At 35.1% G+C, this 20,146-nt stretch overlaps 1 protein-coding gene across 1 annotated transcript; it reads right to left on the reverse strand.

Annotated features, from left to right (window-relative positions):
- Positions 1–868: 868 nt before the first annotated feature.
- Positions 869–16,191, reverse strand: calr3b (calreticulin 3b). Its single transcript, XM_056445979.1, has 9 exons — positions 16,028–16,191; positions 14,621–14,722; positions 10,876–11,079; positions 8,958–9,052; positions 8,109–8,318; positions 7,772–7,885; positions 7,537–7,680; positions 6,165–6,257; positions 869–4,007 (listed from the first exon to the last, which is right to left on the reverse strand). The coding sequence occupies exons 1-9, from the start codon at positions 16,119–16,121 to the stop codon at positions 3,810–3,812; spliced, it is 1,254 nt and encodes a 417-aa protein (XP_056301954.1). The 5' UTR covers positions 16,122–16,191; the 3' UTR covers positions 869–3,809.
- Positions 16,192–20,146: the final 3,955 nt, after the last annotated feature.

A 20,146-nucleotide genomic window follows, 5' to 3' on the forward strand; every position in this document is an offset into this window, starting at 1 on the left:
ATAGGACACCTGAATAAGCTATCTGTAAAAGGAAAGTAATAACTTACAAATAAACTACCTGGCAAAAGTCTTGTCGCCTATCCAAGTTTTAGGAACAACAAATAATAACTTGACTTCTAGTTGATCATTTGGTATCAGAAGTGGCTTATATGAAAGGCAAAGGTCTCCAGATTACGGTTATTTTACCACAATAAAATATGATCATGCCTTGATTTTTATTTAATTAGAGTAAGGTCTGACTTTGCTTAGACAAATAAATAATGTACTTGTCAAATAAATAATGTACAGTATAAAATTTTAAGTCATGCTGCAGTGGAAACAGAATGAATATTGTGTCTGACTCCATCATGAGCTTGGAGGACTGCATCCATACATCTCTGCAATGACTCAAATCACTGATTAATAAAGTCATCTGCAATGGCAAAGAGAGTTCATCAAGATTCTTTGGATTCATCCTTAATGCCTCCTCCATCTTACCCCAGACATGCTCAATAATGTTTAAGTCTGGTGACTGGGCTGGCCAATCTTGGAGCACCTTCTTTCCTTTCAGGCACTTTGATGTGGAGGCTGAAGTATGGGAAGGAGCGCTATCCTGCTGAAGAATTTGCCCTCTCCTGTGGTGTGTAATATAATGGGCAGCACAGATGTCTAGATACCTCAGGTATACCTTCTTTGTTGCTCTCACAACTGGGATCGACAAGACTTTTGTCAGGTAGAGTACATATATTTACTCAGAAACTTGTGAATAAAATATCCACAATTCTAGACTAATTATGAGCGACCAAAATATGTGGGAAGTGTGCGAGATCAAACATGATCTTAACTTATTTTCTTAGGACCCGAACTCATACAATATTACAACTGCATATACAATAAAGTTATTTATTAAAACTTTGGCATTAATTACAACTCTCGGCATGTAAAAAGGTGGTTGAACATCTCAAAAACAAGATTTTGCAATTTGACAAGAAATCCAATTTGAACACCGGGGACTTACTTCACAGTGTGTAGACAAGTTTATTTAAACGCAAACATTACCACATCCCTTACTGTAGCTCATTTATTTTCAAGTAACCACAATATGGACATGGCAAAAGTTACTGCCACTGAAAAGGTGTACGGTAAAACAAAAAACATTTCTGTTATAATAAATAAAGCTGGAAAATAAAAGGAATTGTACTGAATATCTCATTTAGGACATTAAGAACAACCACAGCACATAACTTGTGGAAACAGAACAAAAACTGAAACCTAAAATGCAAATCATCAGTGCCAAAGGAGCATTGTGTCACTGTAAATTTTGCACTACAGTACAAACATTAACCGGTCCTCGTTCACAAAAACACAAGCGGAGATTGTGTTTTTCTAGAATCTCATTCGTTAACAATTTACACACAAACTACTGTATTCTGTTTATGTTTCAGAAATGAGGTCCATAGTTTGGAGCCCAGCCTGCAATCTGATTATTCTCTTCTCAATAACAACAACATGATGAAAATCTCCTCTTCTATTCCTTTTCATTGCAATTTGCAATATGGAGAATTAACTATTGAAGCTGTGCAATAACCTGGTAACCTTATATAGTACATCTGTGGCCTGGATTAAGCTGGATTAGCCAGTTAAATTTCAGTTTAATTTGCACCAATCTTGAGTTTTAGGTAACATTAAAGGGATAGTTCACACACAAAAAAGAAAATGTACTCATTATTTACTCTCTCATTTACAAAAGAAGATATTGTGAAGAATGTTGGAAAGCTGTAACCATTGCCTTTCATAATAACCGTTTTCCTACTATGAAAGTCAATGTTAGCGGTTTTCAGCTTTCTTCAGAATATCTTCTTTTGTGGAAAAAAAAGGTTTGAAACAAGTAAACAGTGAGTAAATGACGTTGTTTTAGATGGACCTTCCCTTTAAGGCAACTCGACTTTGTCCCAACACAAATCGCTTAAATTAACTTAATCGTTTTTATAAATTTAAGTGGATTAACTATAAAACAATAAAGTCTGGAAAAAAAACTTGCGTTGATTCGACTCATTAAATAAGTAGTTTGAACAAAGAGCAAAAGCAATTTGAGTGCTCCTTTTTTGGCATGGTATTATGTAGAAGTTGAGGTCCCTTCATGGTACTTACAACCCAGAGTTGGTGCAAACTAAACTGAAACTGAACTGGCTATAACGCTAATCCAGTTTCCTGGTACAGGCTTCTGTAAATCTAATCTAATTCCTTCAAACGGACACAAACAACTATTTTGCATACACAAAAGGCACAATAAACTGATCATAGACCAGTTCTCAAAAGGTGTTTTACATATCGGACCCCGGTACCATAAAGAAACACTCCTCAAAAACAAACAAACAAACAAAAAGGAACAGTTCTCACCTAAATACAAACGTTCTCCTAATTTACTCCCTCAAGTGGTTCTAACCGTTTTATTCTGTTAAACACAAAATAAGATATTCCCATGAATGCTAAAGAATTAATTGACATCCATAGAGGGAACCAAAAATACTACGGAAGTCATTCCAACATTCTTCACAATATCTTCCTTTGTGTTCAACAGAAGAAAGACTTACAAACAGGTTTGAAACAAGTGAAGGATTACATTTTTGGGGGTGAACCGTCCCTTTAACTGGCTATTTAAGGGTCAAAGGCCACACATTAAATGCATGGGCTGAGATCTTCCAAACAAAGAAACAAAAACAAGGTATTTAAAGGGAAAGTTCACCCAAAAATTACACATTTTATGAACTTCTTTATTCTGTTGAACACAAAGGAAGATATTTTAAAGAAAACCGGCTGCTGGCACCCACTGACTTACATTGTAGGAAAAAAGATTATTATTATGCAACTAATTATAATTACTACTGCTAATAAAAATATAGTAGCCTTCAGTATATCTCATTTTGTGTTCAAAAGAAGTAAGAAACTAAATGATGAATAAATGATGGCATAATTTCCATTTTGGGGGTGAACTGTCTCTTTAACTGGCTGTTTAGGGGTCACTAATTAAATGCATGGGCTGAAAACTTTCAGTTCACCCACAAATTCTCACCATTTACTCACTCGAGTGGTCCTAAACTGAGTTTCTTTATACTGTTGAACACAAAGGAAGATATTTTGAAGAATGCTGGTTGCTGGCACCTATTGACTTCCATAGTTGTGCAACTAATTATAATGAAATACATTATTCTTCAGCATATCTTATTGTGTGTTCAACAAAACTCAAACAGGTTTGGAACAAGTCAAGGATGAATAAATGAGGGACAGAATTATTATTTTTTGGGGGGGGCGAACTGTCTCTTTAACTGGCTATTTAGGGGTCAAAGGTTACTAATTAAATGCATGAGCTGAGAACTTCCAAACAAACAAATAAAAACAAGGTATTTAAAGGGAGAGTTCACCCAAAAATCTAAACTTTCTTTCTTTAGTTGAACACAAAGGAAGATATTTTGAAGAATGCTGGTTGCTGGCACCCATTGACTTCCATAGTAGGATGAAAAAAATACTATTCTACCAATTACGATTACTAATTATAATTAAATATACTATAGAATATCTTATTTTGTGTTCAACAGAAGAAAGAAACTTTGGTTTGGAACAAATGGAGGAGGAATAAATAATGACACTTTTCATTTTTTGAGTGAACTGTCTCTTTAACTGGCTATTTAGGGGTCAAAGGTCACTAATTAAACGCATGGGCTGAGAAGCTCCATTGGTTCCCATTCAGTCTGAATGTGTTGTTTTGAATGAATGCACTGCAGTCGCGTCCCTGGTATAATGTGGAATATGGACAAAAATGGATTCCTGCTTTACAGTTCGTCTTTCTGAAGCACATCCTCGTCTCCTTCGTCCTCCTGAGGCTCTTCAGTCTCGTCTTCTTCCTCTTCCTCCTCTCCTTCATCTTCCTCTTCCTCATCTGCTGCTTCTGTGTTCTGCTCCTTGTTCTTTTCCTCTTCCTCTTTGCGTTTCTTCTCTTCCTGTTCCTCCTTCATTTTCTTCTCAGGGCCCTGTTGCAAGACGGACAATTAATAATGTAATTAAATTAAATCTGCATGCAAACTTCACATAATAAGACTTAGAAAGCGCTGCAGCTCTTTAGGTCCGAAGAAGAATATTTGTTTTGTTTGTTTATTTACTAGTTGCAATCTTATTTATGCATTTATGATTTAATGCCATGGATATATTCATGACAAAAACAGTTTAATTTCATCATGTAAACTTAATTTATTTCAATATAATATTTACAATAGTGCAGCTATTTTGTCTTTAGTCTAGCTAGAATATAATAACAACAACCCAAATAATAATAACAACAACAACAATAATAATAATAATAATAATAATAATAATAATAATAATAATAATAAGGCGATGCAGTGGCACAGTAGGTAGTGCCGTTGTCTCACAGCAAGAAGGTTGCTGGTTCGAGCCTCGGCTGGGTCAGTTGGTGTTTCTGTGTGGAGTTTGCGTGTTCTCCCTGCATTCGCGTGGGTTTCCTCATGGTGCTAAGGTTTCCCCCACAGTCCAAAGACATGCGGTACAGCATTGAGAAGGCTAAATTGTCTGTAGTGTATGAGTGAGTGTATTTGGATGTTTCCCAGAGATGGGTTGCGGCTGGAAGGGCATTCGCTGCGTAAAACATGTGCTGGATAAGTTGGCGGTTCATTCCGCTGTGGCGACCCCGGATTAATAAAGGGACTAAGCCGAAAAGAAAATGAATGAATAATAATAATAATATCCCAAATAATAATAATAACAACCCAAATAATAATAGTAACAACGACAACAAGTATTATTATTATTATTATTATTATTATAAACATTGTTATTATTTGGTAACACTTTATAATAACCACACACTATGAATAATTTATTAAGTATTAGCATCTAGTGAATTCATTATCTGTTAAGCATTAACTCTACATTATTAAAAGTTAATTAGCAGTTTATAAATACAGCTACAAATGCTCTATTCTTGACTTATGAGCACATTTATAATGCGCTTAAATATTGTACTTTGTACTTTGTAACTGGTTAATTTTTCATGACTAAATTAAGTATTGCATTATTTACAAACCGTTTGTATTTAAGAATAGTTGGAGGTTTTTAAGGTCATTCAGAATGAGTTAGTAAATGATTAATAAACTATTTAAATCAATGTTTATATATTTTATTAATCAGGCATGTGCTAATAGTTAATTTGTATGTTAATAAATGCTTTATTAACTCAACTTCATTCAGTTTTGTGACCTAATCTAAAGTGAGGACTATTTATGCTTTATAAATCTCTTATAAATGACAATTAAAGGCTTGGTATCAAATGAACAATAACCTTTGCAATCTTATCTAAAAAGTAAAATTACTGTAAAGTTTAAAGTTTAAGCATTGCTGAATAACAGGAGTGTCAAAATACGACAAAAATGGATAAAACAACAACAATATAACAATAGATAGATAGATAGATAGATAGATAGATAGATAGATAGATAGATAGATAGATAGATAGATAGATAGATAGATAGATAGATAGATAGATAGATAGATAGTTCAATCATTATATAATATATCATTAGAATATAACTGAGCCTTTAATTGTCATTTATAAGGGATTTATAAACCATAAATAGTCCTCACTTTAGATTAGGTCACAAAACTGCATGAAGTTAATAAAGCATTTATTAACATACTAATTAACTATTAATATTTGCCCAAATAATAAGAATTATAAATGTTAATTTAAATAGTTTATTAATCATTTACTAACTCATTCTGAATGATTCTGAAAAACAACTAACTATGCTTATATAACAGGTTTGTTAATATTGCGATACTTAATTTAGTAACGAAAAATAAATCATAAACAAAGTATGAAAGTATCATACATGATAGTAATAATTTAATTTCGTTGTTTTCACATTGGTCTGTACTGCACTTCAATAATGCCACTAAAATAGGCATCATCCACATGTGTTAATTCCATTTCTGTTTATTTAGATTATGACTTCAGTTGGATTAAGATCATTTAAAAAAAAAGAAAAAAGCTGTTTACATGGTCGACTCTTAATCAGAGTATTGTCTTAATCATGTTCAAATCTAATTATGTAAACGTACACTATGTTGATCTTTTATACCATGGTTAGTGTGTTTGTGCATGCATCTCGTACCTTTGTAGCGCCCCACGTTTCATTTCCAAATTCCTCAGCTTCTTTCACATCATCGGAGATGAAGATGTTGTCAAAAATGGTGCCAGACTTCACCTGGAGAGAAAGAGAAAAAAAAAACTGAAATAAAACGATGAATGGATCCTTTGTATACTTTCCTGATTTTTAAATACATAAGGTTTGTGTGCGTGTAATAATGAAAATAACTAAAACACAACAAAAAAATAAATAAATATGCATTTTGACAATATTTAGTACAATTATACAATTATAAAAATCCCATAATAGTATATTTAACCAACTATTATGCTTGAAAAGTTTTGAAAATTAAAATGATTGAACACTAATTTGTTTTTTTTTACATTTATTTTACAGTATGCAACACAAAATTTAGGCTTTAGTTCAAGTTACCAATAACAAAGACTATAGAATTCACAAGACATGTCACTCGTTTACTTTTGAATGGGGAAAAGTGTATGAAGTCCCGCTTTCTAGTACAGGAGCCAATCAGCAATCGCTATATGGTGAAAAAAGCCCGCCTTCTAGTACAGAAGCTAATCAGCAATCGCTATATGGTGAATAAAGCCCGCCTTCTAGTACAGGAGCTAATCAGCAATCGCTATATGGTGAATAAAGACCGCCTTTTAGTACAGGAGCCAATCAGTGATCTCTATAAAATGACAATTCTCCAGGGGAGGGACTCGGACCAGATGGGAGTTTCTGCAGATTTTGTGTGATACAAACATTTAGAAATGAAACTAAAGAGACGGTTGTCATTTAATTGTATTAGTTATTCCTAATATGTAATGTAATTGTAAGCTTAGCAAGTAATTTTGGAGAATTTGATGTTTCCACATTCAAACAGAATGCCCGAGCATACTGCCCGAGAGGCGATTCAAACATGGCCGCCGAGTGGGATGGCTGCCTTAAAGGGACTTTGCCTACAACAACCTTGACATTTAGTAGTACTTAAAGGTCTGTCCCAACCAAAACGATATTATTTTGCAATAATAAATAAAACGCAATAAAAATGTTGTAATCAGCTGGTAATTTGTGCCATGATAGCATTACAGGACATAATCATTCAATACAGTGCCGTGCACAGGTGGCCCTCTGCCCGCATTGGCTGAAGTGCCCCTCCCAGACTTTACCCCACCCCACCCCACCCACCTGGACTACCAACTCCCCCGCCACCAACTTATCCAGCATGTTTTACACAGCAGATGCCCTTCCAGCTGAAACCCAGCACTGGGAAGCATCCATACACACTCATTCACACACACACACTCATACACTATGGACAATTTAGTTCATCAATTCCCAAAAAATTCCCAAAAAATTCTTACAAAATAAAGCAGTAAAACCTGGATCTTACCTGCCAGAGATCCAGCCCAAGGACTCCAATATTGTCGAATTTGTAGATCTGGTCATCAGCAATGTGTTCTGGGTTGTCGATTTCAGGATGCACCCATGCGCCCTTGTAGTTTGGGTTATCGATCTGTTTGGGTTTCCACTCGCCCTGCGCCATTACACACCAATAATACGATCACAGTCTGAAATCGATGAGCAAGAATAATTTACTTTTACTTTTTGAGCATGTAAATCTGTACCTTGTACTCGGGGTTAGGGATCATGGCAGGCTCCCACTCTCCATCCATATCCTCATCCCAGTCTTCTGGCTTCTTAGCATCAGGATCGGGGATATTCTCAGGCTTATCCCAGTCCTAATAATTTCAGAGAGCAGTGTTTATAAAACTCATCTTTTCTGCCATTTACGTCTATAATATTACTGTTGTTTTAACCATTTAAACTGATTGTCACTCAATAAGCTACAAAAAAAAGTGTATTACTAATATTTAGTTCACATGATTTTTTGTCAATAATGTATACCCCTACCGAGCACGATACATTAGCGAAAAGAAACCAGATCATTAAACAGAATCGAACCTCAGGTTTGGTGTCGGTCTCATCATCAATCTTGGCCCGGTCGTCCCAGTCCTCTGGTTTTTTGGCTTCGGGGTCTTTAATCTTCTTTGGGGGCAAGAAATCCCAGTCCTCCTCCAGAGAGCCAGACTCTACCTTCTCATTGTCAATCTTCACCTCGTACGTCTGATCCGGGTTCAAGATCAATGTGTACAGGTGAGTCAGTTCATCATCCTAGAGAAAAAAAGAAAGAAAGAAAGAGTTCAGTTAGACAACAAGCTTTAAAAGTGATCTCAAATGTCAATCACTGTTCATATATAGTTAAAGTCAGAATTATTAGCCCTCCTGAATTATTAGCCCACTGTATATTTTTATGTTTAATGGAAAGATGAACTGGAGTGTTTTAAAGCCACGAAGACCAGACGATTCATCAGCGGATCTCTCGTATGTCAGCTTATAAACAGACCAGCTGATCTTCACGGCTTTAAAACACTCCAGTTTCCCTGTATCTGTGTTTACACTTGGAAAGCAGTGGTGAGTTCGGTAAACTGATGACCTTTGCGGCCAATCACAGTGATTTCTGTTGAGCACATGAACACACTTGCAAATCAGCAGGGTTTAAGAACACACTCAACAGCGCTCAAATGTTAGTGGGAAATGGACGTTTTTAAAACTTCAGTATCGATTGGTACCGAATTCCAGTATAGTGACACCCTACAATCAATCAGCCTCAATGCTGTTTTCATTTAGTTCAATAGCAGTGTGAATGTCCATGTGTCAAATTTGGTATATTAAATTGAAGATTTTGCAAAATTAATGGTTTCATTTATACATGGAAACTGAAAGTAATGTCAAAATTTAATAAGAACTGACCTTGCATTTGATATCTTTCTTGATGAGGTGGTTCTGGCCCTTATAGTTGAAGATGACATGAACCTTTTTAGTGCTGTAGCCACAGATATCAGGCCCTGTTGAAATTATATAAACAAAAAACATAAACAAATGCCCATTTTGTAAGATAAATTACTGAAAAAGGCCCACGTTAAGTAAAATAATAGTTTATATTAAAAAAAATGCGCCTCTCTATTGGAGACAGGTCAGGACTGCAGGCAGGCCAGTCAAACCACTACTTTCTTTTTTATTTCCGTTTTCCATACTGTCCCAACTTTTTCTGATTTGGGATTTTAAGAAAAAGAAAATGTTAAAATGCCACTTTGGTTTTTCATATTTAATACCTCAAAGCACTAGGTTTTATCTATTTATTAAAAAAAAATAAGTATTTAAAACTGACAGTAATGTACCGATTGGACTGTGGATCTCAGAAGTGTATAACTGTATACCATTGTGAAGATCACATACTCTTTGAGAGGAAAGGGTGAATTATTTAAAAAGATTTGGAATCCATTTTTGAATTATATTAAAACATTACCACATGATTTGATTTGACAAAATAGTTTTTTTCCACTGGTTTGTACTGGATCTCCTCCATTTTTATTTATTTGTTTTTATTTTACTTATTTATTTTATTTTATATACTGTGTGCGTTTTACTTTAGTTTGTTTGTTGCTTAGTTTTGATGTTCTGTATTGTTAACTTTTAAAAAACCAAAATAATAAATAATACAGTCAAAAAAAAAAGTATTTAATCATTAAATTTAGTAGGATCACTTATTTTTGTAACACTTTATTTTAAACTGTCCTTTTTACACAGGTCCAGTACTTAATATGGTAATTACAATTAATTATACATAATTAAATGTAACTAAACCTAACCAATATATATTCAATTAAATGTAATTAATATTACTCAGTAGTTAAAAAGCCATGTTATAACAAATAACAATTGTAATCCTTTTTTTTTTTTTAAATATGCTTATTAAAATTAATACTTTAATATATATGCACCAAATATATTAAGTACAGGTGAGAACAATGTTATGTACTTTTTGCTGAAACACTTAACTTTTACTTTGTATATAAAGCCACTATTTTAATATCTAATTTGATGCAGACACCAAAACAACATTTAATCATATACAGACGTGGACAAAATTGTTGGAACCCTTCCATTGAATAAATAAAAACCCACTGTGGTTGCTGAAATAACCTAAAACTGAAAAAAGTAATGACTAATCAAAAATGAAAATTTTTAGAAATTTAGATATTGCTTTTAAATTGTGGTTCTAATGAAGCATTACTGGGGACCTATTATGCCCCTATATAATATGTAAAATAAGTCTGATGTCACTAGAGTGTATGTGAAGTTTCAGCTTAAAATAGTACACAAATAATGTTTTATAACTCGGAAACTGACCCTTTTAGGCTTTGATCCTAATTGTGGCGTTTAATCGCCTAATTTGTCGCTATAAATTCAAATGAAATCGTGCCATTTTAAATAGAGGGCGGAGCTACAAATGCCTGCGTGTCAGCATAGTGGCAGATTAAAAAACAAGACTAACGTCCTATGCTAATGAGGACGAGATGGCCACTAGTGGGCGGGGCTTTCCCCCTCTGATGACACGTACAAATGGAGAATGTCAATCAAAGTGTTTCTGCAGACTGTTTTAATCAAGTCTGATTATAAAAAATAAAATTAATACATTTTTACCACAAGTTGCTTATATTCACACACTGGTACCTTTGTTTAAACCCCTTAATAAAGCATACTTGGCAAACTAATGAACCTCCCCAGGATAAAATTGAAGTGTACCAACAATTTTGTCCACATCTGTATTTTAATGAACAAGAGTCTGTTTAAATAGGTGTTAACCAGAAAATTTAGCTCAATGTACCAAACATGATGTAATACTGGGAGTCGCCGTGCATGTCCGCCTGGTTGAGATCAGCTGGGAAGACTTTCACATATCCGCCTCCGCAGTCGATCTTCTGCTCGTGTTTAACCGTAAACTGGATCACCAGTGTTTTGCCCTCATTGCTAAAGGGCTCGAAGCGGGCAGAGGTGGCGTAGAAACGGGCATCCTGACTGGTCTGCAGGCCTGTTGGTGGACAAAGTGATAATGAATGTGATGCAAAACTCAAATACAGTTGAAGTCAAAACTATTAGCTCTCCTTTTTCAAATATTTCTCAAGTGATGTTTAGTTGAGCAAAGAAATGTTCCACAGTAATTTCAATATGTTTTCTTCTAGAGTAAGTCTTATTTGTTTTATTTCAGCTAGAACAGAAGCAGTTTTGAATAAAAAAACATTTAAAAGCTCAATATTATTAGCCCCCTTAAATAATATTTTATTTTCATTGTCTACAGAATAAACCACTGTTATACAATGACTTGCCTAATTGCCCTAATATGCCTAATAAACCCATTTAAGCCTTTAAAATGTCACTTTAAGCTGAATACTATCTTGAAAAATATCTATTCAAGTATTAGGTACTGTCATTATGGCAAAGATAAAACAAACCAGTTAATACAAATTAGTGATTAAACCATTATGTTTAGAAATGTGTTATTAAAAATCTTCTTTCCATTGAACAGAAATTGGGGTTATACAGAATATACAGTGGATTATTCTGAATTTAACTGTTTGTGATTTTGGACCACAAAAGCAGGCATAAGGTGTCAAATTTGGATTTATACTATCTAAAAAGCTGAATAAATTTGCATGCATTAGTGTATGGTTTGTTATGATTGGACAACATTTGACTGAGATGCTGCTATTTGAATAACTGGAATGCGAGGGTTCAAGAAAAGGACCAAATTTAGTTCTAATCAGAAATTTGTTTAGAAGTTTGGAAATTTAAGGTAACGGATCTTGACTTGATCTTGACTTTTAAAAACACAGTTGTAATACAGTGAGTCACTAAACATTGCTCTTATGACGTTTTTCTACAGGAGGAAAACGTGAATTACTTCCAAACACTTCAGATATAGTGTGTGCTAGTAAATGCAAGACTATTGATGAACTCCAGCATAACACTGTATGATAACGTTTCAGATGACTGTTCTAGAGTCTACAGCTAATCAATCTGTCACATTCTGGAGTGCTTTACGGGTCTAAAGAAAAATATAAATGATAAATGATCTTAAATAAAACAAATACATTTATAGAGATGGTGTATAAGTATATAACTTTACTCACATGAATGGTTTGTGAGCACAATTAAGTGCACCTCATTCCATATCATCTGATAATTGTAAGAAATAAGTCCAAAAGCCAGCTGACTGTGTAAAGCCACATAAAACAACACAAAAATACGATGAATATGCTGAGATCAGTGGCTAATCTGCCAGATTCAGCTGAGTTGAAGTGACGGCGACCAGCGAGACCTAGCTGTCACTCAAGTGGCCACGCCCTTAATTATGCAAACTTAATATAACCTAATATAAAGGAAATGGATGAGTTATAAAAAAATTCACCCCCCTCACAGTTGTCATGAAGGGTAATAATAGCTATATGAACCAAAATCGTTCTTTGTACCAGGCTGTAAACACCTTTTTTCTGTTGTAAAGTTGGCCATTCTAACAGTGGGCTCAATTACAATTTACTCCATTATGGAGCCAGGACTAGCGGAATTTTGATGAATTGCAGTTTCAGTTACTTCCGTATTGGCTTCCCGAGGGAGAGCGGGAGGTTGCCGCTTGGTTTAAACAAAACAGATTTATTAAACAGATATATATTTATTAAATTAATATTTTACTCAAACATATTTAGAAATTGACAGATAATACAATTAAATTCAAGCAAAATATTGCAACAAAAATTACAACCTGCAGAATTTCAACTAAATTTTTCTAAATATTGATTTTTCCTCTTTTTAAAATTAGTATTAATTATTTTCTATAACATATGAATTTGGTTATACTTGTTTTTGGACCATTTTTGTAAGTTATTTTGTTAGATAAGCTCCAGATTTGGCTTCAGTACTGACTAATCTAATGTACATGCACAAATATAATATTGCACAGCTTGCTATTAAAAATATGAATTTTAAAGATAGATTTGTGAGTGGTGTGCTTATATATGCTGAGCACTGTATGCTGCAACAACCTCTTCAGATATGAGATCAATGTAGTGAATTTGAGAGATGTGAAGGCAGACAGCATTGTTGCCAGAGCGAACTTTGACGCTCTCGCTCACCTTCGGTGTGAACGCACAGTTAGGACTGCACCATATATGGAAAAATTGTCATTGCGATAATAGTACATGCAATATACAGTTGAAGTCAGAATTATTAGACCCTTAGAATTAGAATTTTTTTTCTTTTTTAAATATTTCTTAAATGATGTTTAACAGAGCAAGGAAATTTTCACATTATGTCTGATAATGTTTTTTCTTCTGGAGAAAGTCTTATTTATTTTGGCTAGAATAAAAGCCAACACAGGCTCATTCTGAGAACGTAGTCCCGGGGACGTTTCTGGAGACTGCGAAATACGTCCCGGGAGGTACGTATTTTTGCAGTTTTTGTTTTCGCGAATCCGCGAGAGGCCACTGTGTGCGCTTTTTCCCGCGCCGTTCTCGCGTAAACCTGCTAGAGGCCGCTGTCGAACGACCTTCCGCCTGTCTGCCTGGATGACAGAGTGATTGACCGTGCGACCGGCCAATCGGCTGACCCACCCTCCTCCGTTCCTAAACCCAACCAACAACGATTCACAAAAGCCGTCCAGAAAAAGAAAAGCCCTCGTCTAATTTTTACCACGTTTTCGGATTTTGACCACATTCTCACCCTGTGATGAACTTGTTCGCTTCATTTTTTGGATTTTGTTTGTGTTTACTTGCCTGATTTCTGGAACCGCTCTTACCCGGACTTGAACCCGGTCGTCGTCGTGGTCAGCCCCTCTCTGCGCCACGAGTCCGCCAAAGTACATGAAGAGCTAACCGGACAAACTGGTTGCAGCGGGAAAGCCCTCCACACGGAGGCGAGGGGCTGGCCGGCAAGCACCGAAAGGAACGACGTCACACCGCCCCGCAGCGTTCACTTAAAAAAAATGAAATGCAGCCGTACGTACCCCCGGCTACGTATTTCGTAGTCTCCAGAAACGTCCACGGGACTACGTTTTCAGGATGAGCCTGGGTTGCTAAAAGCAGTTCTTAATTTTTTTAAAAACCATTTTAAGGTCAAAATTAATAGCCCCTTTAAGCTATTTTTTTCCGACTGTCGACAGAACAAACCATCATTATACAATATCTTTCCTAATTACCCTAACCTGCCTAGTTAACCTAATTAACCTAGTTAAGCTTTTAAATGTCACTTTAAGCTGTATAGAAGTGTCTTGAAAAATATCTAGTCAAATATTATTTACTGTCATCATGGAAAAGAGAAAATAAATCAGTTATTAGAAATGAGTTATTAAAACTATTATGTTTAGAAATGTGTTGAAAAAAATCTGCTCTCCGTTATCATGCAGCCCTACTTGATATGATTTAGTTTGTCTACATCTATAAAATCAATTTTTTTGACTCTTATAAATTTCTACAAATATATCCATGCAACATAAGATTGGTTGTGGTCCAGCGTCGCATATGTCATCATCTTGCAATTGGCAGAAAGACCGGATGAGCCAAACAAATGCAAATGCTTACCTTTATCTTTCTCAGCGTCTCCATAGAAGTTTCCAGCGGTCAGTTTAAACTGCCCATAGTCAGATTTGTGCTCTGAATTCACCCATCGACTCTTCCAGGCATCTATAAATTCAGATAATAAAGTTAGGAGCACAAAAAAACATCACCACAATGATTTAAAACCATCTCATTATTAACTTCTGCCTAGCACTTTATCTATGAACTTGTAGAGGAAATGAATGGAATTTATATGAGTTTTACATTCCACATTCATGATTGTGAGATTTAAGGAAGTCTGTGGAGCAACTTAATGCTGGCCAGAAACTTCCTGTTCTTGAAAATTCATGTGAAAATGGAAGATTTACTTGAATATAAAGTGGTAAATGCATGCATTTCTTGTCCAATAAATAAATCATTTAGAAAAGGTATTGAATAATAACCTATAATATGTGGCGAAGCATGAAATTTAAGCATCGTCCTTACATGGGATATTGCCATGTATAGTCGACATGATTTAGCTTACATGACCGCCATGAATGACGACTAGATCATTTCTATTGCCATCCAGCTACAGGGTAAAATCTAGCTAGGATACAGCTGCGGATACACACATCAATATAGCATCTTTTTTGTAACCCTGTATAACAATAATTAATAATTTTACAATACTGTGACGGTTGAGTTTAGGGTTGGGGGGGGGGGTAGACGTTAATAAAATACAATTTATTGGGTAATTTAATAAATAACAAATAATTCTTGGTACAACTACTGTTTTTACGTTACTGTGGTAGTTGGGTTTAGGTAGACGTTAATAAAATACAATAAAAGGGAAATTTAATAGATAATATAAATAATTCTCGTTAACTTCCGGCCGTAACTATATCTGATCTTGCAACAACCCAGCTATAGAGGGTCTCAGTGGGCGGGGCATTTAGCATTCAGAGTTTTTTAATTGAACAGACATTAGGCCACACCCCCGAGTACAAGATGAGTCATCAAAACCTTTTAGTTTGTTGTGTTGGAACAGAAATGTATCGTGCATTTCTGTTAACTGCTATTTTTGTCAACTTTTAGCATGCTAGCACCATGCAGATCATCTCATAGCTAGCAAAACTAGCACATAAGTAGGTAAAGTAAATAAATGTCAACAAATATGTAATATCATCACTACTTAAACTATAGTAAATATAATACTGAAATTTATGATGTAACGTTAAAGAAAGAAAGAAAGTAGTTTCAGTTCTGTTCTAGGAAACTAATGTAAACCTATACTGCTAATATGTTATTCGATTCACTTCCCAAACATAACAAAAGTCAAATTAAACACAATATTATATTAATTATTCATTCAAAACCCCATTTTAATGTTACCCTCAAATGTTGTGACCTACAAATCAACCATGACGCGCAAGTTAAGCATTCACTCACCTCCGTCCAGAAACTGCTCTTTTAAGTAAACTTCAGCATTGGTTGCCAGTGCCAATAATGCAGCCGAAATAAACTGTAATAATGTAATTTGCATTTTCGTTAATTGTTTTTTATTATTATTTTAGAAATGACTCCCTCACGCTCGCTCTCGCGCTCTGCTGCCCTCGGTTTATCAGTTGCTCGGGAAAAGCGCGTGGCTGCACAGATGTCTGCCGCTGATTGGTCCACAGCTCACGCCCTCGACCAATCACAAGAGACCACGAAGTGCATGGCTCGCCTCCACACCGGATATTGTATCCGCATCTTGTTCTGTTCTCAAACCAGCTGTTAAAATCCACAATGGTTATAGACGTAGGCATATGACAGGAAAGAACTGACTCAGGATCAGTTTTTAAAGACAACAGGGGCGGGAAGGCCGGTTAAGTGGGATTTTTCTTCTCGAACGAGACGTGTATGCGGAAAAAACGGGGGTTTACTAATGTGATGTTTGTTTTCTTGTAAATATAGCGTGGTTTATATGTAAACTAAACTCTGATATAGTGAAAGTATAGTAGATAATACACTTTATATTGTGTTTGAAGCAGGGAAGCGCTTCAGAAAAGTATGATGCATTTACAACTACAGACCCAATTTAACTTATGCTAAAGATAACTTTATAAAAAGGATGTATTAGTTAATGCGTTAGTTAACATGCATTAACAGCCAACAACACATCTGTTTAGCATTACGTAATCTTAATTAATGCTAACTATATATATTAATATGTTAATTACTGTAAGACATGAACTAATGGGGAATACATGCTATTATTCAGCATTACGTAATCTTTATTAATGTTTCTCATATTCTAATGCATCTCTTTACATTTTATTTTATTTTCCTTCGGCTTAGTCCCTTTATTCCACAGCGGAATGAACCGCCAACTTATCCAGCATATGTTTTACACAGCGAATGCCCTTCCAGCCGCAACCCAGTACTGGGAAACATCCATACACACTCATTCACACACATACACTACGGTTTCCCCTATAGCGCATGTCTTTAGACTGTGGGGGAAACCGGAGCACCCGGAGGAAACCCACAGCAACATGTGGAGAACATGCAAACTCTACACAGAAATTTCAACTGACCCAGTCAGGACTTGAACCAGCGACCTTCTTGCTGTGAGGCGACTGTGCTAACCACTGAGCCACCGTGTCACCGTGTATACATGCACTAATGCATTTGTTCTTAGATTAGATAACATGACCAAACGATGAACTACAAATTAATTCAGCAATACTAAATCTGTTATGTAAACTAAACATATGTTATTCATTCATTAATTCATTTTCTTTTTGGCTTAGTCCCTTTATTAATCTGGGGTCGCCACAGCGGAATGAACCGCCAACTTATCCATCATTTGTTTTATGCAGCGGATGCCCTTCCAGCTGCAACCCATCCTTGGGAAACACATACACACTCATTCACACACACATATACTACGGACAATTTAGCCTACCCAATGCACCTGTACCGCATGTCTTTGGACTGTGGGGGAAACCGGAGCACCCAGAGGAGTGTTGGAGTAGTGTACACTTTACATTAAGGTTCCCAATTCCGTTAACAAATGCTTCGTTAATGATAAATCATGTTCATAGAGTCATTAATTCTGGAGTGTTAAGAGTGGAAACCTTGGCTTTAACTAGCAGGTTATTTATGTTTGTGGATTCTTTACTAACATGATTTATTATTAACAAAGCATTTATTGTTAACAGATGCGTTATATTGACGATACTGCCTTAATTAACAGTAACTAATACATTCTTATTGTAATATGTTACCGTACAAAACAAGTTGAAACATATTTCAAAGGCCAAATAAGATTTTGTTTACATACATTTTTTCAGGAAATTAATTAAAGTTATTTAATGGCACTATAAACATCTTTGACACTTTTTAATTTTCCATATTTTGTGCTTGTGTTTTTATTTTTACCCATTTATTTACGCTTTTGAATTGCATTATGGGACCTGGATCTTTCTTCCAACAACTTTTAAAAAGTTGGAAAAAGTGACTTTTATGAGAGGGATCTGGGCGCAGACCTGGTGCAGATGCAATCTGAGGTGCATCCAATGCTTTTTAGTGGGCTCAGCTAACCCCTCCCCTCACCCTACCTCTCACAGTGATGTCACAATCTCCATTGAGAACATTGTGTCTGACATTGCATTGCTGAGAAATGCAATCTCACCTTGCATCATAAAGGCTGCATCCAGATACTACTTTTATTGACAATTGTAATAGTTTGCAGAGCTATATTGTCTGGGTTGGTGTTGTATAGTATGTTACAAAAATCTCATTTTATTTTACCGTTATTTTATTTTACAGATTACTTTATTTATTATTTCTTATACATTATATTATTTCAAACTACTAAAATGCCAATAAAAATCACTTTGAGTTGAATTTCAACAGCAAAAGCGGACAGAGCAGAGATCAACATCCCATAATGCAATTCACAACCACAAGTAAACAGAAAACTAACTACAGAAACTGTTCATTTACAGATAATTTTACAGTGTATACAACAGTGTATATAAACTAATTATTTAACTAGATAACCATAGAAGTAGCAGTTTTCTGATGGAAGTCAAATTTTCGTCTCAGGTTTTGGTGTTAAATCAAATCTGAAATCATTTACAATGACAGACCCAATCTAACTTATGCTAAAGATAACTTTATAAAAAGGATGTATTAGTTAATGCATTAGTTAACATTCATTAACAGCCAACAACACATCTGTTTAGCATTACATAATCTTAATTAATGCTAACTATATATATATATATATATATATATATATATATATATATATATATATATATATATATATTAGTATGTTAATTACTGTAAGACATGAACTAATGGGGAATACATGCTATTATTAAGCATTACGTAATCTTTGATAATGTTTCTCATATTCTAATGCATCTCTTTACATTTTATGTAATTTTCCTTCAGTTTAGTCCCTTTATTCCACAGCAGAATGAACCGCCAACTTATACAGCATATGTTTTACACAGAGAATGCCCTTCCAGCCGCAAACCAGTACTGGAAAACATCCATACACACTCATTCACACACATACACTACGGTTTCCCCTATAGTGCATGTCTTTAGACTGTGGGGGAAACCGGAGCACCCGGAGGAAACCCATAGCAACATGGGGAGAACATGCGAACTAAATTTCAACTGACCCAGTCAGGACTTGAACCAGCGACCTTCTTGCTGTGAGGCGACAGTGCTAACCACTAACTAATTATTTAACTAGATAACCATAGAAGTAGCAGTTTTCTGATGGAAGTCAATTTTTCATCTCAGGTTTTGGTGTTAAATCAAATCTCCAGTTACATAAATTGCATTAGAATGTGCCCTGCTATTATTGAAAGTATAATATTATGTGATATTAGCAATGTCTTTTGGTTTTTGTTTTGTTTTTCTGAATGTGAATTTTAGTTTATTTGTCTATATTGTGTTAAACCCTGCTGTAGAAGCACGGGGCTCATGCAGTGTTCAATGTTAAAGTCAAAATGTTTTTAATTCTAAAAAGAACTCTAGGGATATCAGAGACTTATTTTAAATCTTGTAGAAAGAGGCAGAATGGGTATCCTTTAATAGTTATTGCAAGTCTGTCATGAATGTGTTTTCAGAGGCAATAAGTAGCTTGTGGCTTCCCCAGCGCTAATATGGGATTAAAAATGGGCGTGTTTGTTTTGGTTCCTTCAAATATTTGCATACTTGGGGGGTGGGGGGTGATGTTTGTTTTGACACCTTCAAAATTGGCTACTTTCTGAAGATTAGATTAAATTAGATTAGATTAGATTAGATTCAACTTTATTGTCATTACACGTGTACAAGTACAAGGCAACGAAATGCAGTTTCGGTCTAACCAGCAGTGCAATAACAGCAAGTGCAGGATACAGGTATAAGTTATAAAGTGCAGTTATAGAAAAACTATGGTGATATTTACAGATGGATGAACTATGAACATTATATACAGGTTGTATTAGCTATGAACAGATTTACAATAAATGATTATATGTACAGGATGCTATTAATAATCAGGAGTGGCAGATAGAT

The sequence above is a fragment of the Danio aesculapii genome, chromosome 2, assembly GCF_903798145.1.
Source record: "Danio aesculapii chromosome 2, fDanAes4.1, whole genome shotgun sequence".
Classification (NCBI taxonomy): Eukaryota; Metazoa; Chordata; class Actinopteri; order Cypriniformes; family Danionidae; genus Danio; species Danio aesculapii.